General features: G+C 41.4%; 1 protein-coding gene across 7 annotated transcripts in view; it reads left to right on the forward strand.

Moving 5' to 3' along the window:
* The window catches only part of SPECC1 (sperm antigen with calponin homology and coiled-coil domains 1), a 77,543-nt gene that overhangs the window by 373 nt on the left and 51,550 nt on the right, over positions 1-25,620 (forward strand). For 3 of the 7 annotated variants that reach the window (XM_072353319.1, XM_072353326.1, XM_072353325.1), the window contains exons 2-3: positions 17,245-17,425; positions 19,368-19,503. In XM_072353319.1, coding sequence (XP_072209420.1) covers positions 17,279-17,425; positions 19,368-19,503 — 283 coding nt within the window. In that variant the 5' untranslated portion in view covers positions 17,245-17,278. Of the gene's footprint in view, positions 1-8,294; positions 8,459-11,189; positions 11,236-16,665; positions 16,773-17,244; positions 17,426-19,367; positions 19,504-25,620 lie in introns of those variants that run through there. The other 4 variants (XM_072353322.1, XM_072353327.1, XM_072353321.1 and 1 more) reach the window with 4 other exon arrangements.

Raw genomic sequence — 25,620 nt, forward strand, 5'->3', positions numbered from 1 at the left:
AGAGAGCGAACGAAAGTCTGTCTGTCATGAAATGCAAACTGAGCTGACGGCAAGTCATATAGAAACCTCAGCCCTTCCGCGCTTACTCTGTTTGGTAATGGGGTGGGAAGCTTTTCTTCTGTGCCCCCCTCAGCAAACTAGGAGGAGTTGCCGAGGTTTAAAGCCTTCAGCCACACGCTCTGTGCTTCATCTCACTTGGTTCGTGTTCCTGTTCTGTGGAGCAGAGCAGGTATATGGGAGGTAAAGCTTCGCTCAGCCCAGCACGCTGCAGGTGGGTCTGCTTGGAAGAAACAGCCTTGTTGACTTCAGTGTTGTCTTGGTTTAACTTTAGAAGCTGCCCACAGGTTTTGAAGCCCTGGGATGGTTTCAGCAGGATGCTTCAGATCGACGTGCTGAGAAATGAAAATGATATCAAAGATCTGTTGGTTGTTCTTAAGTGATGTATTAAGCATGAAACCTTCCTGATGCCACGCAGTGCTCTGAAAGGTGACTGCTTAGAAATCCAAAGGATCCACAATCCGTTTTTCTATTTCATTGTTAAAATGTCTTGCCCTGTATCTTGTCTGTGCTGGGTATGTAGGTTCAAATAACAACCTGCTTTGATGGTTGTACATCTTCAAATGAAGTGATGATGTTATTGGAAAATAACTTTCCTCTTTTCCTATTAAATTCCACTGCCCTCTGCTGGCTGGACCATCAGACCTGCCCAGAGCTCTTCCCCCTCTGTTCTTTTTAAGGCTTTTGATATTTTAAGGTCAGAAGCTGTTGCAAAGCAAGCTGTTAATGTCTACTACAATGGGATCCTTATACAGAAGAGGAGGTTGGTGGCAGGTTGAACTCCCTAAGGAGCCCTGAACTGTAGATCTCAATCTTCTCTTTGATCCACGTTAACCTAGTTGGGCTGATCTTGAAGTCACACTGCAAAGCCTATTTTCCCAAGGCATAAAGAGAGGAAAGATATGTTGGAGCTGGCATTCGATGCTGTGAGTTTACATGTGAAACTACTTTTATTTTCCTGTGTTTCCAAACCCAAAATCATGAGTTTCTTTGCTTGTGAATATAACAATATTTCACAAGTAGTTTCACCTGTGTTTATATGAAATAAATATATTGAAGCCTATATACATATCCATAAATAAATATATCTATTTCTCCTTTAGGTATTTTCCACTTCAGGCTGGTTCTGTGTTCCACCTATGAACAAATAGATGTGCTTGAAAAGTCCTGATGAGGTTATCCAAATGGTCACATGAGGGAAGTCAGTTGGAACATATTAAGGCTTGGAGAGGGAACCTGAGAGCCTGAGACATCTCCAATAAGTTCTTCATAGGAAATTCTAAGTTGTTTCTTCCTGGTCCTGGGTGAAATGTCTTCATTTTGTGCATCTCCTCCCTGCTGTGATGGCAGGATCAGGTGCAGCTGATGGTGGCTTTGCTCAGGCCTGTGATGGACCCACTGTGCTCAGCACTTCAGCAGAGGGGCAGCATGCAGGAATATGAAATGATTGTATTTCACTTGGCCTGCGCAGTGACTCAGTTGTTATCCCACATTGCAATGTACTCCAGACAGGGTTCTGAAGGGCAGATTATTCAGACCTTGGAAGTAATGGTTTTGCTTGAAATCCTGGTTTTGTGTGTTCCTCCAAGATTTTGAATAGGCTTCAGCTGTCGTTTTTGGCACTGCTGTTTGAAAACAAAACCCAAAGGTTTTCATAGCTCAACTTTATTTGGTAACACATTGTCAGTTCCTGAGTCCTTGCTGAAGCAGGAAGAGCCTGAAGATGGAAGCTGAAAGTAGTGAGATTAATCTATTCTTTTTCCTTCTTATGCCTGCCCCTTTTTCCCTTCCCAGAACTGCAGCAGCCCAGAGAACTGAGAGGAAGAGGTTTCCCTCCTCTGAGAACGAAACCTTTCCATTGTACCATGAGCAGAAGAAAGCACAGCAGGTTTGCATGCTGGTAACAGGTTACTCTGCAGCCCTTGCCTCTCCTGGAGCCCTTAAATTCCCAGGACTACAGAGGGCTGTGCTGGTGCTGGGCTCCATTCCAGCATTACCACCAAACATTCCCACTCTGTAGTACTCACATCCATGAACTGAGACTGCAGCTTTCCTACCTCTCATCCAGGTTCTGAATGTAATGATTTCTTACCAATGAGATTTTAAGTTCTTGGCTTTGAAAGGACATTACAGCAGTAAACTGCCTAAATCCAGTGGATTTAGTTGCTTTAACATCTATGCTTCCCTTGGCTTATGGATTTAACCAATTTTATGTTTGAGAGTGCAGTTATATATATATATAATATATTATATATATATTATATATATATATATTCTTGCCTCAGCTGATTAATCAGAGGTTCAGGCTGTGATTACCAATCTCCCATACAGAGGTAAAACTGCAAAGGCAGCCTGACTTGCTGGTTTTCTTTGGGTCAATGTCAGATAGACTGCAGTGATACAGACACAGATTTAAACAAGATTTCCTTTTAGGATCAGCAGGCTTCTTCCTTGTGCCTCTCATTTGTAGCTCGGGGAGAAGGAGCAGGATGTGGTTTTTGAGCTGTTTGATCCTCTCTTTCTTCTCTTTAACATTTTATATCTCAAAGTGCACATCCTTTTTGACCATAGTTCCTTCAGTTTTGTCCCACTTTAGTGAGCGACTGGTTTCCTCCTTCCCAGTTTCCCCAGTACTCGGCATGCTTTTGCTTTGATCTATGAAATTTAAAGTGTACTCGTGTTGTAACTCGTGGGCTAAAAAAAGATCTGTGTAAAGTTTCAGACATCACCGTCTCCCAGGGATTTCAGCCGTTGCTATAGGAGCCCAAACTCTCGTTTGAGAGACCTTTCCGATGCGAAGAAGTTGATACCGGGGAAAGTTGTCATGGAAATATGTAGCAGAAAGGGAATCTCGATGTGATAATTGTTACCTTGCTTAGCCAGCTTGATGTGACTCTGTGGCTGGAGATCTGGCCCTGCAGATTCTTTGTTGCATTCCACCAGTCTGGAAGGCTACAGATTCAAACCTCAAGCAATACATTGTTTGACATTTATATCTCTAGTTCTCCTAGGATAGCTCATCATGGAAGTGAGCTTCTTATGTACCTACATCCACGTTTCCCCTTGCATACAGGTAGCAGGGTGACAGTGGGGCTGCCCAGCCACTGTTGGATGGTTCTGCACTGCTGGGGCCTGCATTGTCACTGATGTCCCCTGCAGGAAGGAAGGCCCTCTGGGTGCCACGGGTACCACAGTCCAGCCCTGATGTGGGAGTGAGCCACGGCACAGCCTCCTATTGCACTTCTGGAGGGGTTCATGGAGCTGTTACTGCTAAAATGTGGCAGTAGAACAAATTTTTTTAATGGCTATAAATAGCTTATTCTGACCAACTTCAGAGCTGCCTCAGGTTTGAATGGAACGAGTGCTTTGTGTGCAGCCAGGTGATGGTAAGAGCAGATCTCTCACCGAGTGTTCCTTGTCCACTTACCCCATTATACCAGACCTGGCTCTCTGCTTTCAAGCTTTTCCTGCTTTTTTTTGTAATAAAGCTTCTTGATCCCTAATAGAGGTGATTATGGGAGAGCTGCCTTTGAATGTCTTGTACCAGAGTTGCCATGGTAACTGCTGCAGGGGTTTCTTGCTGGGAGAAGGCTTCCAGCTCCATGAGATACAGCGGGACAGCTCAGGCTGTGTGCAAGCTCTGAATGAGATTACCCACAATATCAAAGAGGAAATACATTATTTCTTATCCTTAATGGTGAATGGTAATGGAAGGCTGTGAGATTGGTTTTTCTCATGTTAGATGTCCTCAGGTGAGAGGATGGAGGTCAGTTATGTGGGCAGTGAGAGCTCAAACTTTCCCCTGGAGTGTGGCTTCCTCAGCAGCTCCTGCAGCAACAGGGGAGTGTGGCTCTCCTTGATAGATCCAGCACTTGACCTTTCCATTGATACTGCCAACAAGTGAACTAATTAATCTTAATGAAGGATATAGAACTGTGGTACTCGCTACCAGAACAGGCATTCCTATTCAGGTTTATTCAGTCTGTAGTAGGAAAAAAAATGATCTGCCTTTTATGTTCTCTTTTCTCTGTATTCCCAAACTGTGGCTGGGCACTATCAGGGTGATTCTGCCCTCCTGAACTTCCTAATCTTCCCCTCTTTCCCAGACAGTGGCTTTCTTTGCAAAGTTCCTGTGTGTTTGGCCAATCAGTTCTCTTTTGTTCTCGACCAGCAGTAGTTCCTATTGCCTTCTCCAAGTGATGGGTTCACAGATGTTCCTCACGTTTCTTTCTGTGTGTTTCTTAACAGTTATGCTGTACCATGACCATTAATGCTGGGGGAGATGGATCTCCATGTTTGAGTGCTTCAGCTTTCAGGCAGCAGCAAGCACAGTCACTTACGCAAGTTGTCTGGAAGCAGCCAATCAGTTGCTGAATGTTAATTTAGATTTCCCCCTTTTCCTGCATTTGGTTAGACCACCAAAGCCAAATCTTTATGCCTCAGTTCTGGGTGCTTGTCTATAACAGCAGGCCCAGCTTCTGCAAAGCTGCTGACTTCTTATTGGCTGCGGGCTGAAATCAAGGGATGCCATAGATCCCTACTAGTTCTTGCTATCTTGTCAGTACATTAGGTGCCTTTGTTTCACTGTCTTTAAAACGGATAAGGTTTACTGAGCTGCTGATGCTGTTTAAGCAATCTATAAAAAAATAATAAATGCAGAGAGTAAGAATAATTCTGAAGCTTTAGGATATTACTGTATAGAGAATGAAACCTTGCAAGTACAAGTACCTTTTTTTTCCTTTTCCTTTTTCTGAAATCCTGATCTTCATTAGAGGGCATGTTAATCTTCTGGGGTTTGAGTTCCTTCTGCTTTATCATTTTTTCTCAGTTAATTTGTCCTACTTCTTGCTGCTGCTGCTCACTTTGCATCCAGGCATGCCCTACAGTTCTGGTTCCATTTGGGGTCTGTCAGCACTTCCAAGTCCCTCTAAAACAAAGCTGGCACCTCAGCTCTTTTATTTCCATCTCCCTGAAATGCATCACAAAGTTCAAAGCAGTGGGATGGGGCATTCCTACATCATCCCATCAGGGTTTCTGCTTCAAGGCAGCCTCCAGCACATATCTCCTTCAGTCCTTAATTGTCAGTGATCAGCAAAAACTTAATGAAGTGATTTTCTGTTGAAAGCTCATTAGTCTTTCTAATGGATACCTGTTCTAATTCCTCTCCTATAAGGTGATCAAATGCTGGCTTCTCCAGCATGAGGTTTGTTCCGGCCAATAAGGAGAGGGAGCAAATCGGGTTGTGCAGTATTTTGCCTGTGTAGGTAGTAGGAACTTGCTGTGCAACTTCAATATGGTAATTCTGTGCTGTTAATGCTATGTTAGAGCCTAAGCATCGGAAAATTAACAGTGAAAAATAATAAGGAACAGGGGTGTTGTTCTTCTAAGTCTTTTTTAATCTCATTATTGAAATAATAAAAAATCAGTTAAGTGAGAAAGAACACTGAAAGTCCCATCTCCCCTTTCAGGGAAGAGAACTGAGCATTGCATTTTTCACATACTGAGAAGTACAGTGTTCTGAACAGGAGAGTAACTGTAGTAACACCGTCTTTGCTTTATTGATGTGCTTCTTATGGCTGGGAATTTTTCTCTGCAATTTTCAGATTTCCCTGCCCCAATTTCTCTGGATACACATGTGAAAAAAAGCAACAAGAGGCTTGTATTTTATATGTATGAATTGCAGTGAGTTTGCGACTATTTCTTTGCCATGTAGATTTCCTTCCTCATTCTGTCGTGCTCTGTGGGTTGGATATTTTTTTGGTGAATAGATGTCTATTAACTCTTCAGTGATTTGGATGGAAATGACAGAAATACTGAAAGATGCTGGCTTCTCTCACAGACTCTTCCTTTTGAATCAGGCATTTTCCTCATTCTATTTTTGATGTACTTGGTGGCTGTTCCCTTGGAAATTTTCAAGTTGTTGTCTGGTCTTCTGAAATTTTGGCAATAGGCAACAAAGGAAGCTGCTTTCAAGCTGCTTTTTCTGTCTCCTGTAGCACTCTGTGTTCCATAAATCGTATCTGCTTTCCTCCTGCTTTAATGATTCTAGTTTCTTCCAGCAGAAATGTTTGCTCTGGTTGCAGGTCAAAGCTGGTAGCTGTGCCACAGGGTCTGTGCTGCAGGTATACACATAGGAAAGTGACGTTGCAGGAGAAAATCTGAGTTCCCCAAGTGAATGTACAGAGCTTTCTTGTACTGGTGGAGCCTTTCTAGCAGCAGTTCCAGGAGTTCACTTTTTATATCCACCCATTTGATCAGCAGCATCGTCTTGTTAGCTGAACAGCAGTTGTTTTTGTCAAAATGGAAAGTGGTGCCCCATGATTCATTCTGCACATGTCTGCTGGCCGCTTGAACTTCCTGACATCTGTGGTGGAACTGAGAAAATAAAGAAGTTTGTCTCAGTTATGGAGGAGGAGAAGGGACCAAAGCCATGGCCTCACTCCACTTATACCCGCTGTCTGGTGCAGACTTTCCCTTGTAATTACTCTTGGCACATTACTGTCTGGAGTTATAAAACCAAGTCTTACAGCTGAATTACAGGCTTGCTTTAAAAAGATGTTGTTATTGACATAATAGCCTTGCTTACGGAATCTCTGTCTCTGTAATTAAGGTTGTTGCATGCACAAAAGCAGTTAAAAATAGCATAAATATCTGTAAAAGCAAAGATATTTTTCATCTTGTTCCTTGTATGAGCCTTTATTATTTTCCCCACACAGCATGTACACTTGAATCTCAAATGAGCTGTGCCAGTTCTGCCCTTTGCCCATTCCTTTAAGTTACGTGCTATCCAATTTGTTCCTGTCAAACTACACCAGCAATGCAGGTTGCACCATAAAGCACCTGCAGTCCTCACACACAGGGTTATGAGGGTGCACTGGTGAGTAAGCTTCAGTCTGACTAGTGCCCTGTGTTGCAGTTAGGAGAGCTAGTGTGTTTGACCAGCATGCAACCATGTGCCATCTGTTCATGTGTTTGTCTGTTGACCAGACTTACTGGTTGGGTGAGAACCTGGCAGTTTCTTTTAAAAAGAAATAAATAAATTCATATTGCTGTTTGAAATTGTTTTCTCATCCTGGCTGTGTTGAAGTAATTACGGTTAATGCCCTGGATAGGCCACAGGCTTTCTTTATGACCATAGCCAGCTCATTTTAGCTGTCTGTTTCTGGGCTCTTTGTTCATTAAACAGAAATACAGTTTTTCAGTTCAGAAGGTTTTGTGTTGAATAATTCTTTGGTCTAAGTGAAGAGATCAGATGAATGTAAGTGCAACTGAAAAACCTCAAAATAAACAAATATTCTGTCTGGTCTTGCTGGGTCTGGGGAAATTGTAGGGCACTATTCTAACCTGTCTACCAAAGCTGAAGCATGTAAATGCTGTCAGTATTTTTCATCTCTGTTCAGCTCTGAAGGCTGTCCACTGCCAAAGCAGAGGTTCTTGCTGCCTACCTTACTGTCTATGCCTGTGTCACTGAATGCAGTGTTGCTTCCTCAGGGAGGAGAAACACCATTTGTGTAGATCGCAGTACCTGTCATAGCTTGGTTAATACGCATGACAGAAAGTACTTCTCTCTTATCTGAGCTGTGAATAATCTCAGACTCAAAATATCAGATGTATAAAAATATGGCGTAGGTAAGTTCTTCTGTCTGTGATGACCCAGTCTGTCCTCAAGTACTGAAGTAAGTGGCAAAGCAGGCTGGGTCGGGTTGGTACTGCAGATATCTGAGCTCCCAGTATCAACTGGCTTGGTTGGGTGAGTGCTTAGGGGTTTAAAGCTGATTATAGGTGCCTGACACCCACCAGATATTGACCACTGATACTCTCAGTGCCTGATCTGTCATAGCCTCTGGCACTTTCCTTCCTATTTTCAGACTGTGTTTTCTTCAGAAAGATTAAGCAAGTGGATTGTTGATCCTTGCTTGTTCTAGTCCCTAAATAGAGACCTGGCTGATACTTCTTGGTTAGCTCAAGAAAAGTCACTCAGGACTGACTCCAGCTATTTCTGCTGTGTGTCTGCCCAGGGTCCAGTCCTGCTGTTAAGGATGATGAGATATTGAAAGAAACTTTGTTCTACTTTAATCCATGAAGCATCTCCGTGCTTTTGAAATGGCTTTCTTGCATAAATCTGCCTTGCTTTGATGAAAATATAATATTTCTCTTTCCCCTGAGTAAGCAAGTGTGTGTGTGTGTGTGTGTGTGTGTGTGTTTGCTGAATGCCAAAGTGCTGGTGAAGCCAGCTTGCTTCCGTATGTGAATCATTTCTCAAGCAGCTCTGTCTCGCTGCTATGTGGTTTTCCTCTCAGGGAAGCGCTCAAGCCCTGAATGTTCAGTCTGGCTTGCACATGCTGTCAGAAGCTAGTGGAGAGTTTTCTTCTTAATGCGGAGAAGAGGACAAGCTTTCACTGTAAGTATTTTACTTTTTAAGCTGGGAATATCTGTATCAGGATTGTAGGAATATCAGTGTGTCTTAGAGTGAATGATGTAATGCTCAGCAGTACTTTTTTTGTATTTCACTCTAATTAAACCTAAATTGAAAGAAATGCAAAAAAAAAAAAAAAAATGTGGAGTGCAAACAATTCTGTGTTACAGAAAATAGGCTGAGGGTGATCTAGAAGTCATTACAGCCACAAAAAAATTGAGCCTGGAGAGCTGGCAACCGTGTTTTCTCCTGCTTGGCTTCATAGAGCTGGGAGACAGAAAGGCTGAAGCTATTTCTGTGCCTTCTTTTTCTTTTATCTCTGGGAGCCCAGTGTTGTGTTCCAGCAGTTAAACCAAGCAGGAGCACAGGCAGACTTTCTTCTGCTACTGCATGTTCATGCAGTCCAGTGAAGAAAGGGCAGAAAGGAACAAGCTGCTAAGCAAATAGCTTTGGCAGCTCGCTTCTCCACAGGGGACTGGTGACAGCACTGCAGAGCCTGCCAGACAGTACCATCCCATAACACCAAAGCATAGAGCTGCTCTAGGTCTTTGCAGGGCCCTTGAACTGTACCACTTTGACAGGTGGCCTTAAGAGTATACTCTGGGCTGAAGCATGTTCATAATAATCATGGTGTTTATATAGCATGTAACATAGCTTTGCAAAGTTGTGGAGATGTTAATTAATGTTCTGTATGTGCAGCAGTAAGGGATCACTGGTAAAACTGGTTTGAAAACAGGGATTCTCTACCACCTTCTCTTGTGTGCTGTCTTAAGTTCTTATGAGAGTCCCCTACTAATTCTTCGTTTCAGCTCTGAGATGCTGTTCCTCTTCTACCCTTTCTAAACTGTGATGTACTTTCTGTCCCTGTAAGCTTAGCTGAGGAGAGGATGTCTGAGTTGCAGAAATATGCTGGGATTTGTTCACAGAATGTGGCAGATGACTAATGCAGGAATACCTCATCCTAACATGCACACATGTACTACCTCTTCACTTTCCTCTGTTTTAAAACAATTTCATTTTGTTCTGTTCTGTTCCTGCTCAGTATGACTGCTTTTTAAATTCAAAAGTCTTCTAGCTTCTCCTTCAGGTTTAGTATTTACTACTGTTGCCTTCCCAAAGTGACCTTTCAGCTAGAAGTTTACAACATCACTCGTAGAAGTCCAGAAGTTCCCCATTTACTAACTTCAATAAACGGCCTTCTCAGCACTTTGACGGAGGATAAATATCTCCTTAAGGGGTGACTTCCAGATCTCAATTATTTCTCTGTGTTGTGATGGGTGGAAAAGAGGAATCAGGGAAACATCCCAGCATGTGGCAGTATTTGGGGCCGATCACTTGTACTCCATGTGACAGATGATGATTTCCCACTTTCATTTTGTTTGTTGTTTTTTTTTTCCTTAGAGTTTCTTTCCAAGGCACGTGAATGATGTTCATTCATGTGTTTATCCTCATAAATTTGCTGTATAGTGAATGGTTACAATTCTGCTCTCATAAATGGAAGAGGGCTGAGATGATCCAGGAAATCTGTGTTGGAGCTGAGGGCAGAATCAGGAGGAATCCCAAGGCAATGCACTGACTGTGGTGCCACCCATCTGTGCATCACATAGACAGGGAACTTGCCAGTCTGCATTCATGTACCAGTCAGTTGTTCTGTGCAACGAGCTGCTGTATATCTCTGCCATTCTAAAAGCGGGCTTATTCCTTCCATTTCTTGTACCTCTATCTATCCTCCTGTGCTGCAGAAAAATGTAATGGCAGGTAATTACCCAGAAAACCACTTATAATTATTCTTCATTTCTCTAGCAATTATATAGCTCTCGCTCTACATAAAATGAAACCTTTTCCTTCTCCTCATGAGTTGACAAAACATGAAGTGTTAACTGTATGTGTCACTTGCTTTGTGCTGTATTCACTGGGGCAGCAGTTCAAAGAACCTGGGTTAATGAGCAGTAGCTACCTTGAAATGGTTCTGAAGCATTTTGTTCTCAATGTGCAATAATATGCTGAACGTAAATTAAACCCTTGTATTCAAGACAGGGACTTGGTGGGAAAAGCCCCAAGTGACCTAATTCTTTGTGGTGATGGCATGATTGCAACTCCAGAAGCTAGGGAATTCAGGATCATGGCATCATTTTCACCCTTCTGGGGAAGGTTGTCATCTATTGTGCAATCTGTACATATGTGTTCCATGCTTTTTGTGCTTTCCCAGTTGGAGGAGATGCTGCCTGTGCCCACTTCTTGCAGTGTTTCTACCCTATCCTACATCTTTCCATCCTACCCTGTATATTTTCTTCCTAGTGTGCAATCGCTGTAACACAGTGCATATGGATTCAGAATTGCCGCATTCAAGTCCATATTTCTGTCCCACAGTTAGTGGAAGACCCTACCTGCCTTTTGTCCTGTCAGCCTTACTGACACAGCATCCACTGCAACCAGAGAAGCACAGCAAACTGCTTCCTGCAGGTCAGCACATGGCTCTGCTTCATCACTTCAGGTCTCGTGCCATCCAGCTGGTAGCTGCTGCTGTTGTCTGGAGGACTTGTGAGCAAAACATTGACAAATCAGCTTGTATCTTTGCTTCGCTATCCCTGTATTTTCTGTATGGTGGAAGGTCACTGGGAGGTAGCACAGCTTCTCTTCTGAGATGCGTGGTGGTGGCTGGTTAGATAATCAGCGTGAGGAAGGAGGGGGCGGAGAAGATTGAATATCCATGGACAAACAGAAGATGGTTCTCAGCCATTTCAGAGCACAGCTTTAGCTCTGTGGGTTTTTTGTATGATTTTCATTTTATTATTATTATTTCTATTATTTTTTGTCCTGTTTTATAAATGGCCAGTGATGTAGAACAAGGAGAAGAGAAATACAGCTAAATAAGTCCTATGTCCATACACACACGTGAGGGTTGTGCTGTAATTTCTGTCTTCTCTATGGGAGTCTAAGTAAGCATAAGAAAGTCACAAATCATAAACTCCAGGGAAGACTGTATGTGGGGGTGGGAGGGTGGGCAGAAGGCTGTGTGCTGCTCTGTCTGTGCCTGGAAAAATCATCAGTGACACTAATGGCTGGTGTGGGAAGAGAGAATTTAGTTTTGAGCAATGCTGAGAAGTGGAGCTGTGCTATTGCTGACCTGGAGCCTGTCAGTCACGTTGGGATGGGTCAGGAGGTTGAGTCGATGGCCGGAAACTTGTCCTTTGTGGCTACCTGGAACTGCTGTCACTTGGACCATTTCTGCTGTTATTTACATGACTTCATAACCATCTGGTGTATTTATACACTGATTAATATGTTTCTATTTTAGAGAATTACAAATGCTGGGGAAATAAGCAAGAAACACTTTAAACAATACAAACAGAGTTTGTCCTACCTTGGTAACCAATGGTACAGAAACTGTCTCTGAGAGGTAAAGGGGGGTTTCCATAGGCTGTGAGCTTCTAACTGGTGCTGTGAAGGGAAAGGAACTGGCTCTGCTGTAGTTCCTCACGCTATGGAGGAAGGGAGCCTTGTGCTCTATGAAGAACATTCTTATCTGAGGCTGTACTGAAGGCATTCTTATGAGGTGTTTAGGAGTCCCACAGAAAAGCTGGTTTTGTTTTGCTAGTTGCATGTTTGTATCCTTGAAAAAGGCCTTAGAAAGACAACAATCTTCAGACAACAGCAAAGATATTGGAGGTGTGACCCTCCAGCTGCATCTGAACTACTGATGGTTACATTCTTGGAATGCTGCTTTGTTTTATTTTCTTCTAGTGACCTTGGCATGTTTCTTCATTTGTGCATGTTTTCTATCTAAAATATAGGTAGATTTTAACTCCTTGAAAAACTGCTTGGATTTTTTAACTGCCTGGCTGTGTAACTATACTTCTATTTTTTTTTGAGCTACTGAAATTTAAAAACAAATAACCACAAAAACATCTTTGCTTGAGGCATGCATAAAATCACCCATTTTTTTCCCTGCTGTAGCATGCAGTCTGGACATGAAAATTTCAAGGTGTTGTCTTTACATCTCTTGATGTTCTTTACCACCAAGACATGAAAATTCAACTGAAAATGCAATGGGAAAGCATGTCTACTGAGGTAGACCAGGTGAAACAGCTGCCCAAGTGATTGGGGTCAGGTTTAAAATTGATTCTCTGTTTTTATGGCCAACAAGAGCATCAGGGGTGATATGCTGGCACACCTTACCTATTCCTCTGGCTTATTTTTGAGTGGAAGCAGACAATCTGACTTGTGGTTCTGAGGGATTTTTAATGCAATTGCAAGGCAAGTTAAACTTTGCACTGAAAAAACTTCCAGCAAGTCTGTTTGGAAGAGTAACAGAGGATTGCTGCTCTGAGATAGCACGTTTTCCATTTCCACTTATTGAAACTAAATGAAAAGAGGATGTTGAACACAGAAATGTTACACACGGAGCTGAAAGGAACTGATACCTAAGGAAAGTTGCTAATGATGACCACAAGGGAGCAACAGATAGTTTTTAATTATTAGTCTGGTCTTCCTTGCAGGTCGTGCATACAAAAAGCAATCTCCACCCTGGCAATTCCTGTGTTAAGACTGTGGGCTTCCCTGGTGTGTAACCTGGTTGGGTTCTGGGTATCAGCCCAGAAACTAACATGACTCATTTGGGAGCATCTGTCAAGCCTGAAAGTTGTTGTTTCAAATGAATTTGTGTGAAAGGCAGAAAATCATCCTGCTTTAGCATAAAAGGCTGTCCTGCTATATAGCTTTCTGCAGGCCAGAAGGGAATGTCTTGCACTTTTTGGAACTTGCTGTCTATCTCAATGTTCCAGGTGATAGTTTGAAAACAGAGTTTGGTTAGGTTAGGAGGACAGCATTTTGCATGCTGAAAGCAACAACAACAGCAAGCAGGAGAGAATTGTTTTGTTTGCACAAGAATTTGTACTATAGGTCCTGGAACAGTCTGACATTTTAATATAATACAAGTAACTGAATTATGGGAAAATGATACTGGGCTGGGGCTCTAAAACAACCTGACTAACAGACATCTGTCCTTTGAGACTCTTCTCTTCAAAGATGGTCCTTTTGGCCTCATATTTCAGAAATGGACATTCATAGGTCTCATTGATCCTGCTATCATATATATTACTAGTTACAGATGAGTGTTGAATGCTGACAATCATTCTTCTCATTTGCTTGGCCAAAGAAAAGTGATCTTCAGTTGGGTTGTTCTGTAGAATAAGTAGCATTGCATGCAGAGATGAGCACTGAAACATAAACGATGTGAAATACACAGGGTACCAAACTCTATGCATGTCCTCCTTTCTTCTCTGGGAGTTTCTTATGGAAATTAATTTCTGCAAACGTCAGCGATTTCTGTGTACTTAATAGTGTAACTGCGAGGTTTCCTGACTATGTGATATTTGTTGCCATTCAGTTCAGTCTATTCTTATTTAGTTATTCAGAGGAAAGCAGCCTTTGACAGCCAGCAAAATGTTTACGAGAAGTTTGTTCTACAAGGTGGGTGGATTCCTTGTTTGATGGGTAGCCAAGCCTTGAGATCCAAGGGACCTGCTGCTGTTTCTACCGATGCTGACTACCTGTGAGACTTGGAATAAATTCTCTGTCCAGTTTTTCTAGCCATGAAATGGGAACCATTCTAGGCTGGTTCTAGAAACTTTTATTAGTAAATGCACGAAGACTGACTAATAAAGAATCATCTAGGTTTTCAATCTTTAATAAAACAATAACTTTGTAAGTAAAATGGACCATTTTTCCACTCAAAGCTTCCTCTGGCAACTGCCAAAATGGTCCATGTCGAGATTTTCCAAATTCCCTTTAAAAACCCATGGGTTAGGATGTACTGTACAGTATGGCCTGAATTGTTAGAGACTGATGCCTGCAGGGAATCCTGAGGATTACTGAGAGGAAAAGCTCTGCCAGGACTAGCTTTCCATTTTTATAAGCCCTCCTGTTATTTCGTTTGCAGCACCCATTTCCAGCAAGAGGAGCACTCAGACACCAGAGTTCTTTGAGTAGGAAATATTTAATATATATATATTTTTCAAAAGCATTTTCAATCTAATTCTGGAAATTACTGGTAATAGAATTGATTTTGCAATCTGACTAAGCAATACGTTCTTGGAATGAACCCCCACTTCAGCATGGGGTTGTTCCTTATCTTCAGTTTGTATGCATTTTCAGAGCACAGCTCCAAGCAGAGCATTCTGCTGGGCTGTAATTGCAGCCCACTCGTGAGCTGTGCTGGCTGACAGCAGAGAGAGGCAGGGCTGGATCTGTTTGCTTCCTAAGGAAAGCTCCCTGTAAAACATGAAGAAAGAAATGAAAATTGGAGAGATCTGGATGCTTCTAATAACGTGTGCTGCCTGCCTAAGAGCAAAACCTGCATAAGAGTTGTGAAACTTGTCTTTATTCTTTCAAGTATGTAAAAGGCTTGTGGAAAATACTGGATTTCCACATCACAGACAGAAACCTTTTTAGCTGCAGTAGAGGTTCAGGTTAGTCAGTTGTATCAGAAGCATCAGCTTCATGTTTTACGAATGCTGATACCCATATAGATTTGTGGAAGGCTAAGAAACATGAACAAATCCAAATATCCTCTTCTTAGTGTTAGTTTCCTCTCTTTGATGTGGTACATTATTATTAAATCCACATGGCACGACTCAGCTATCACTACACGATAAAACTGTTTTGCTGCAGGCTACTGGCTACATATGGCTTCAGGTTTGTTTTGCTGTTTAGTACCTCCTCCTTTTGCTTTCAGCGTTGTGTCCATGAGCGTATTTCTCTACTGCAACTTCAAAATGCAACGAGTGACTCTAAATTCTTTTGGGCATCAAGAAAGCATCTGTGCATCTTAAGGCAGGAAAGTATGAGGTAATTATGAAGAAATCCAGAGGGCATGTGCAACCACTGACTGTACAAAAACCCAAATCTGCATAATTTGGAGATTAATCAGGAAGATAGCTTGCATCTGTAATTGCTTGTTCACCCATATAAATACAGTGAGTGGTATGCTCATTATAAAGTAGTTCATTAAATACATGCAAGCACTGAAGCTCCTTAAGGTAGATCAGGGAGTCTGGAAATGCTAAATATTTTCTATTGTAAATAGCTTACATGTCTGTCCAGGCTTCAAAAAAGCAGCCAACTGATCAGCATATTTATCAACAAAGACAGTACTGCTTTCTCCTCTAATGAGATCAGTTGATGGCTCTATGCTGTGTGTGTTAAGAATTTTAATGGCGAATAGCTATAGTTAGTAATAATATCAGCCTGTAATGCAACTTCTTTATTTAGCAGCTGACAGGTTAGAGCTGCAGGGAAAGCAGGCAACCCTCCTTGCAGGAGGCACTGAGGATAAACAGAGCAACTGCCACTTGCTGGCTTTGCTCTGTCAGACAGCAGCACATCACCTGATGTTCCCTTTGCCTCTGTGCTGTGAAGCATTCCTTGGACAGGCCATGGTGGCACACGGAAGCTGCTGTGAGTGCTGACGGTGTCTTGTCCCCTAAGCGATTTGCTTTTTGTGTTCTCCATGCACTATTTGTGAGTGTGAAATCATGCAGAAAGTAAGTTATGAGATAAAAATGTGATCTAAGCCCTTCCACTGACTCAGCCAGGAGGAAATTGTTTTGGTATCTCTGTCACAGGGCTGCCATCCAAGGTCACACCTGCCCAGCTGGACTTCTGTGTGATAAAGAGCAGGCACTTACTGCTTACTTCGTGCTGACCCATTGCTAAGACTTGATCTCTTTGTAAATCTTTGGATATTACCTGTTTAATGTAGAAACAAGTTGGCTTCTGTCAACACAAGACCAATGTGCAATTGCATCCTGTGTTTATTTTAGGACTGAAGATGAAAAGTGCTGCTTATACTGAAGTGTGGAAGAGATAGCAGGCAGTCTCTTCTCCCTCCCACTCCCAGCCCTTCAGGCTCATGGGACTTCAGAAATATGGATATAGTTATTTTATTCTGCTCCTGGTTTGGATTGGGGAAACGAAGGGCTGAAAACGTATGGATTTAGATCTATAGGAGTTGAGCTCCTGAATTCTCTGCAGTATGCTTACTGAGAGGGGCAGAGTAGTTGTTCTTGCCGGCAGATCAGGTTTATTCAGCTATAATCCAAAAAAAGAAATTAACTTCTATTTCCCGATCCTGGCAGGATTTCTCTCTTGCATAAGCATATCTCTGAGGAATAGTGGATCTGCTTTTTGTTTTGTTATTTGCATGGAAGTTGTTATTTTTACCATGATTTGTAAATCTTGGTATTGTGAAACACATCTTTATCACCGGGGCAACATCAGCTGCTTCTGCAGAAGACTGGTAAGTTAAAGATATGATATTCCCTGTACAACTGAGGAAACTTACTTCTCACGTGGCTTTTTTTTTTTAAGAGTCATATTTCAGCTGAAGATATTCTAGATCTAACAGTAAGAAAGAGGTTTTTATGCCAAGGTTGTCTCAGTTGTTGTTGGTTTTCTCACAAGTGTCCTCAGTTGCTCTTTTGTTGAGCTTCAGCATTTGTGAGTTTTCTGCTGTGGTTGACAGAGATTTGCAGAGTCCCAACAAAAATCACTGTTCTGTGTTATTTCATGTTTCCAGTCATTGTTAACAGTGTAAATGGCTGCAGCCTGTACCGAAGGACTCTATAGGCTGAGGTCTTATGTTTATAAGAGAAGGAATAAACCTTGACCAATCTTTTTCAGCTCTTTAAACTCATGCCGTCTCTGCTTTGCTTTAAGATGAAAAGACACTTTTTAATACTTTTTTTTTTTTTTTTTAACATTATTTTTAGGGTCTGTAGACTGAATTACTTGGGGGGGAAAAAGATGAAGAGCACTGCCAGGCCTTGGAGTGCAGTGTCAAAGCAAGGAAGTCATGGGGTTGACAGAGGAAAGTCACTTTCCACTGCTTCAACGGGAATGAAGGCATCCAAGTCTTCAACTTCACTCGCTTTCGAATCTCGGCTCAGCAAGGTACTAAAACCAGTCAGGGATGTGTGAATGTTCCTGCTGTGTTCTGTGCACCTCTGAAGGACGCTGCTGAAGAGACTAGTCCAGACATTTGATATGATTGATTTGCATATATGTTAAATGCAGACGATTTTCCTCCTAATTTCTGCTAATATTTGCAGACTGTTGAACACCTGCAAATGCAAGATCACCAGTGTGTATAGCTCACTCTGAACGTAATGCCTCCTATTTACTTCCATGGAAAATACAGCTGCTTTGAAGAGCACAATAGCACTATTTGATAGAGCAAATTCTCAGCTACAAAATGCAATTTGTCACCATTAGCTGATTTTCACCAGTGAGGAACATGAGCCTGAATGCCACACTTGTTTAAAAATAAAAAGGTCTCCTCCTGCAAAGGGGACCCACTGACCATGTCATCACTGCTGAAATGCCTCTCTGTTCTCACATCCGCTGTTTGGCCTTCATCACCATTCAGCATGCATTGATGAATGCCAGTAGGTGCAATTTTCTCTGCATGGAGGAATTCAATTAGGCACCTTTGCTTCATGTGCTCTTTGGTGTCAGACTGCCTCTCTGCTGCCATCTGTTGCACGACAACAGAGGTCAGTGAGTATTGGTGGAAAAGTTCAGTCTCTACTGCTATACTTATCATCACCATCTGCCTCAACATCATGGACCAACATCATAAAATGGGAGGCATTACTTTCAGATCATCCTTGTAGTATATTTGAAGAAAATAGAGTTAGAAAAAAGGTAACAGTTGCTGCTGTAAAAGAGGATTCATTGACTAAGTTATGTAGAGAAATTGGTCTCTAAATGTCAGAACGCTCAGATTGTTCCTTTCTGCTGTGAAGGGGGAGCTGACAAAACTTTGCCAGAAGGTAACACGTTGTGTTTGGTTTCCGGAAGCAGATCAGCAGCAACTTTTGAAACTTGCATGCTCACGGGGTCCAGGAAGCCACAGACTGAGTCAGAGACTAAAAGGAGAAAGAACTGGAGTTGAGATAGATCTTATTTTGCTTTAAGATTATTTTACATTTAGAAACTGTTAAATAGATGAATGTACATCAACATGCACATTCCTTTTTAACCTGAGCAGTGGTTTTCAGCCTGTGGTTTGCAGACCCCCTGCATGGCATTTGGTTTTGATTTGTGAAAACAGCTTAGGTGTCCGCAGGCTGTGAAGGACAGAAAAATACCCTTCTAAGGAGACTTCTAAAATGCTTTACTTTCAAGAGAAATACATGCAGGTTTTTATTGGAAGTACATAGGCTGGTAGTGGTATATGAATGGGGAAGCAGCTGACCAAAAGTTCTGAGAAGGTTTGGTACTTGAATTTGCTGAATTAGAGTAAACATAAAAGCTTATCTCTGTCCCAAGAAAGACAGCACAGCAGCAACAGTTCCTTGCTTTCTCATGTACAATAAAGCTTGTGAATGAATTAGAGTGATATCATATAATATTTTATAAGATATACTGCAAAATAGCATGTTAGACAAATAGTTCTTCCATGAAATGGAATGTGTCGGCTGGCGCTGAAATGCAGGGACCTAAATATTTCAGTAAATGTAAACCAGTGAGGAAATCCAATGGCTGCTATTCAAGGCAGCATTTGAGAAGCTGGCAGCACCCAGTAGTCTACTACTGTGCCCTTGTTTTCTTCCATCATCTTAGTTACTTGCTAATTTAAACACTTGTTCCTGTTTCTCATCTTTACTCCTGAAACAATATTGTCTCTTAACCCACTTCTCAAAAAATCTCGAGTGCAGTACAAGAAATACAAAAATAAATTAAAAATACTATATCATTATTAGCAATATTTCCACTGGGTTACTTTATGGAAATGGTCCTTTTCTCCCATGAACCTGGCTTTTTTAATCACTGCACGGGAATAGTCAGTTTCTGAATCTTCTGGTTGCCCACAAAATCTCTTTTTTTGTAGCTGAAGCGGGCATGCAGTGATGATATGCTTACAAAACCGGGAGTGACAGCAGCTTCTGGAGTTTCTAGACTGAAGAAGACCATTACAACTGGAGCAATATCTGAGCTTGCTGAGAGTCGGCTGAAGCCCAGCCCAGGTAGGTACAAAGATACTGGAAGACAGTCTACTTAATGTGAAATGTGCTTGGTTTGCTGAAAACCTGCTTGAGTTTTCCCTCTTCTCACCCTGTAGCACAGTTATAATTTACCTGCTGTTATATGCAGCACAGTGGACAGGAGCCTGTTGTGCCTTACAGGCTCATCTTTTAGTGTATCCTGCTAGGTCAGTAACGTAGGGGAAGAAGAAGCTGAGCCCCGAGTGGCCACGCGGTGGCACTGCTGGCTGCCTTCTGGTAAGCTGGGCTGTCAGGGGAGACGCACAGCTCGCTGCTCGCGAAGGGACACGGCCGTTTGAAAGCTTGCTCTTTACTTTCCATTTAATTTCCACCCTATATGTATACAGCTCTCCCTTTTCCATATATCGATTGAGTAGAGAAGTTATCAGTCTGTCCTTGGGACACACCAGAGACACAGGAGCAAAGAGCCAACAATACAGTCTTCATGTGTAGGTTGTCCTCCCAGGCTACATTATGGCATGCTCCCTCCCTCGGTGTCATCCCCACCAGCTTGTTCCTATTGACTTCAGATCTAAGCCCATTTCTAAAGGCAGCGACACCATCTGCATACCAAGGGCTTCTGAGCAAATACTTTGTTTTCCCCTAGGAGCTCAGCAAATGCTTTCTTTTGTCTGCTCCCTGGTAGCATTTCCAGGGGAATGTGAGATGTTATTAAATTTGATCATGACCTCGCAATTTGTCACAGCCTCTGCAGGATTTGGCTGTGAAACAGAACAATGAAAGTAACCAGAAGGAGAATTCTTAACTCAAGCTTTTGTTGCATTATTTTTTTTTAATATATACAACCCTGTACCCTCTAATGGAAACGATGCATCTTAACAACCCAAACACAGATCCTGTTCTGCAGTTAATTGATGTGTAAATCCTCATCTTTAAATGTTTAGTTGCATCTAAAGACATCTGAGATTTTTCAGCTAGTAAAGAGGCATGGTGCTAGCTAAAGATGCTTGGGAGGAATAACAAGGAGAGAAGAAAACCTGCACAGGGAATGCAACATAGGATCCTGGGAATACAGCCAGGGAAACAGCACTGCAGGGAGCACAGAATGAAATACATATGTCAGATACAAAAATATTAGCACTGGGATAGAGAACCTCCTTTTGCATTTGAATAATAACTGGATTGGGGGAGGGGGGGGGAATGAGGTTTACAATGATGAATGCTTTAAATACATGATAAAAAGGGTTCAGATAAACTCTAAGAATATGTTCTTAGAGCCTAGAGATAAATGGATAAATGGCTCAGATCTTACAGGAGCTACGCACAGGGGTGTGTATGTTGTATGTCTTAATTTTCACAGTGGTTTCATAGTCCAAAAGATCGTTTGGAAATCTACCTCTATTCTGAGAATATTTGTCACTATCACGTCCACTAAAAGACACTAGTTATTAGTAAGCAAGGTTACAAGATCTAATTCTAGACAGTTGCACTGTGGAAAAAATACCAGAAGCATATTATAATACAGTAAATATCATTGCTTAGAGGAAAAAAATAAAGCAGTTATGACAGAGGACAGAATATGGTCCTGAGAACATTAAGTAGAAAGAATGTTAAGTTTCAGCGGCTGTCCTTCATTGAAATAGCATCACAAATAACCTCTGAATGTGATCAAGATGACTCTAAATGCTAGCTGACTGTGGAGCTGAGCCAAGAAATAATGTTCCTGTAGTTGGGAAATGCAGATGTTTGTGTACACAGCCAGCTGCTTAAATCTTGATATTCTGTTCTGAAGCCCCTTTCTTTGGCTCCCCTGTTTGCCTTCATCAGTTCTGCATTTCCCTTTCATTTCTTAAATGAAGACATTCTTTCTTTTCCCTGCCTTGTTTGTGCTTTTTAGGTTGGGTTTCCTTTGTTATTCAAGTGAGTGCTTTGATTATGTTACTGAAAGGATATTTGTATTAGGTCCAGGTACGTTTGGGTGACACTCATTTGGTATTTCAGTATTTTGTAACAGGAAAAAAAATAAGTAGTTTTCTTTCTTCTTTGGGTGTGACTGCCTGGTATTTGTGTCTTAACCTTGAGCAATAGCACATGTTCCAAATGCTGCAGATAATAAATAATTGACATCAAGATTGCGTGTTTAAATAGGGTTATTTGTATGCTGCCCTTGGTGCTGTTTAGGTTATTCATTCTTGCCTTTTGCTGACATACACTACCCTTGTCTGCCTTGTTGGAAGCTGACACAGTAAAGTGGCTTAAAGGAAGATGAAGCCAATTGCATGTTTCCAGTCTTGCCAAGTGGAGTTGAGCAAATGGAACAGAAGAAGAATTCTGGCGGGGAGTTCTCTGCTGTGATGTTTGGCTTTGTCTCTGCTTGGCAGTTTTAAAACCCCCAAGTAATGGGAAACGACACACAGGCAAAAAAGTCTTGGACTCTGCTTCCTTATCCGGTGTTATGTCCATCCATGTACTGCCCTGAAGTAGCAGTTTGGTTTTATGTTAAAAACCAAATTTACAGAGGTCTTACATTGTTTTTAATGCTTCAGCAGAAATAGAGCAGGAAAAACTGCAGAATGGGTAGAAGAAAATGGAGGGATCACTAATCTTAGGAAATGTTTATTTTAATGAATGCACTTGTAAAGCTCTCCAACCCGTAAAGCCATGAAGTAAATAAATTGCTTTAAAATGTTTAAATATAGAAAATTATTTCTTCTTCTCCTTCAGTTTCAGGACTGTAGGAAACTAGTGAGTTTTCAGATGCTGAACCTTCAAGGTTCAAGGCCATTTCACAGTGAGAAAATTCCAAAGCTTCTTGTATGGCCATTTGCTTTTTGTGAAGAGCTTTGCATGGTGATATTGACATGCAAATAGAGGTTTTGAGGTTCAGAAAGGTGAAATTGCCTGCTCAGTGGATCCTAGAAGTCATTCCAAACCCTGTCTCAGTTCTCGCACTCCCTACACATTCTCAGTTCCAACACTTTGTGAAAATTTCCCTCAAGGCTGTCTGGTTTAATCACGTTCATATGCTTCCTTGCTATTATTTCAGTGCCAGCAGTTACTATCTGTCAGGTTCAACAACAGAACAAAAGTCTTGTGCTATATATTTTGGACACTGGAAAAGAGAGAGACGGGGTGTGTGACTCGGCTGTGCTGTGAAAATGTAATCTGAAAGCATTCCTATTTCTCACAGATATATTGATTTTTGTATAAAGCTCTGCCAGCTAGAGTATTGGTTGTCTCTGAAATGGGAATAACAGATAGCTGTTCTTTTTGTGCCTGCCTGCTTCATCAGCTTATTTTTTTAAACCTAGGTAAAGTCTAAAATTACATATAGAACTATTGAATTTTACATAGAAATCAGTAGGAGATCATCAATACCAGTGTTATAATTGTCCTACTTAATATTTATAGATATCTTGAATGTTTTACAGCTGGAACAAAAAAGTGTGTTGTTTTCTGTGCAGGCTTTCAGAGTTGATGAACATGGATAGCTGGAGGCAGTAACGATGCAGAAATATAGCAGAGGCAAACTCAAAAGATATGAAGAGTTGAAATTATCTTCCAGGCTTCTAGTGTTGGGAATCTGAACTGCAGGTTACCTGGACAAAGCCCCCTAATCCTAAAAAGGAACGTTACCAGCATTAGAAATGAAGCTGTACAAAGTGTGCTGTTTTAATAATGCCAGCAATTTAAATAGTGAAAGAAAAATACCAAGAATTTTGGCCTAATTGGTAAAGGCTACAAAAGGAGACAGGTTATGGAACAGCTTGCTTGGTTTGAGCAATGTTCAGCTCCAATAAGGGAGGCCTCAGTTTTTGAGTTTTTTTGTCATCCATATTCCTGTAGGCTTGGCAGAGTTCATGTCTCAGTGGCTAAGTATGGTACCTGTATATCTTCAATTCCTTCCTAGTTCTTGCAGGGCAATTACAGCCCTTTTGTCCAATTTAGTCTGTTTGTCCATCGCTTACTTTTTGTCATGTAGTTTATGTGAAAAGGGAAAGTCCTGGTTTCCCTCACAGGCTTGTGGTGTGTAGCTTTTCTCTGTTGATAGTGCTGACACTTAGTTAATGAGGATAACTCTTTCCTGAATGAGGATAACTGGCCCCTGTTGGGTTTACTATGAATGCTGAGGGGATAAAAATATATATATCAAGAAAATAAGTTTTGTTAATAAAAGCTTTAAAAAAAAAATCACAGCAAAATCTGACAGTTTAATTCTTCTTACAATGCTAATAGACCCCAATTAAAACAGAGAAAAGGCAAATGATACCTTTTGAAGGACAGAGTTCTGACCTTGGGGCCCTTTTCCTTCCCTGTTCATCCATTATCTGACAGGGCCTGCTTTTTGTGATCTGTCACATCAAACGGCGCTGCAGGTTTGCAGAGGGTTGCTGTGCTTTGCATTCAGCTTCGTTACTGTTTCATTTTAGTGTAAGATACAGACAAGTGTGAGAGACACTAATGAGACTGGTGTGTTCTGTTCCACCAGACTCTGCTAGAAACCAAATGAATGAACTCATCTGGGCTTTCCCAAGGATAAAAAAAGGCTTTACAATTTCATCTGGAAGGCTGGTTGTGTTTTGCTACCCTTTCCATGTACAGAATATAGCCCTTGCATGACTCTTCTTATCAAGAAAAATAGATTTATTAATATGTATATATATATATATATATATATTATTTGAGAAATTATATAGAAAGAAAAGAGTCAAAAAAACCCATAAATATTTGGCTTTGTCAAGATGTCACTCAAACAGACAAATACTGCAGGACTTTAGCACTCAAAGCAACAAAAATGCTCATCTGCATTCACACCCATAGCTCCACATGTAGCTGGATGTATATATTGACACCCACATGCACTTAAACATCTGCGGGGTTGTTTGTAACATATTTGTGCAAATGTGAATGACTGAACCTTCACCTCTCTGACTTAACAGAATGATTTCCCTTGGAATGAAGTAATTTGACTAAATTTCAGCACCATTGGAGTTTTTAGCCTTTTCTCTTTTTGTTTGGAGCTGACATATGATGGCTGACCAGTATAATTATTCTTTTGTTCTGTTGCTGGATGTATTACATGAGCTGCCTTCTATAGCCAGGAATGGAATGAGAGCAATTCATTACAGTGGCTGTCTGTTGGGATTTCTGTTACCTGATTCTGTTATGGATAACAGCTTCTCTGCGAGGTATTCACAGGCTGTCTGCAGTCATCTTGCATTATTAAACAAGCAGAAATTAACTTCTGCTGACAACACTGTCTGCAGTACGTACCTTTCTCATTTTTGCTGCCATCTTAATGCACTGCACAACTTGCATCTACTGCACTGAGTCTGTATTAAAGCATTCTAATGTTTTGCATGCAGCTTTCTGTTAGAACAGAAATACAGTAGACCCTTTTCTCTCTTGTATATTCCTGAGAATGACTTTGTTGGCACGTGTTTACAAGCCTGGGACCTGAGCCAGCTGAGAGGATTTGGTGTGTGGTAGGGATACTGCAGAATCTTAGAGATTGTAATTACTTGACTCATTAAATTGTTGACAGTTAATTGGCTCAAGCTGGCACATATAGGGAAGTTCCATTACAGTTATAAGCAAACTGTGAAAATCAGAGAAGCTTTGCTAAGGATACCTAAGCAGATAGGGGGGCTTGCTTGGATAGTCCCAGAATAGTGCTCATCTATGATCTCTCAGTTTGTTATTTTCAGTCTTCTTTGCTAAAATTGTTCAGCAAAGTCAACACAACTTTGTGTTGCCTACCTACCGTAGGTTAATTATCAGCTTTCCTTCAGCTAGTTTGAAGAGAAATGATCCCTAACACTCTCTGGGCCTAAATGTATCACAGCCAGAACGCCTTGGCAGGATGCCATTCTCTTTGCACTTTGAGAATGGGAGGGAGGGAAAGAAAGGAATGCAAAGCTGGCCTGGTCTGACAAGTATGCATATCAATGCATATCAGGAGAGGGCTTGGCATTCCTTTTATTATTATTTTTCCACTGTTTGTTGTTGCTGTTTTTTTTCCCCAGCAGTTTATGGCTTGCATTAGATTTTCATGCTATAAGGTAAGAGGGATGGATTGACAGCTACATGTTGGGCGGGTTCGTGTGTAATACTTGGTGCTCAGAAAATCTTCAGCAT

This window comes from Excalfactoria chinensis, chromosome 19, assembly GCF_039878825.1.
Source record: "Excalfactoria chinensis isolate bCotChi1 chromosome 19, bCotChi1.hap2, whole genome shotgun sequence".
Lineage (NCBI taxonomy): Eukaryota > Metazoa > Chordata > Aves > Galliformes > Phasianidae > Excalfactoria > Excalfactoria chinensis.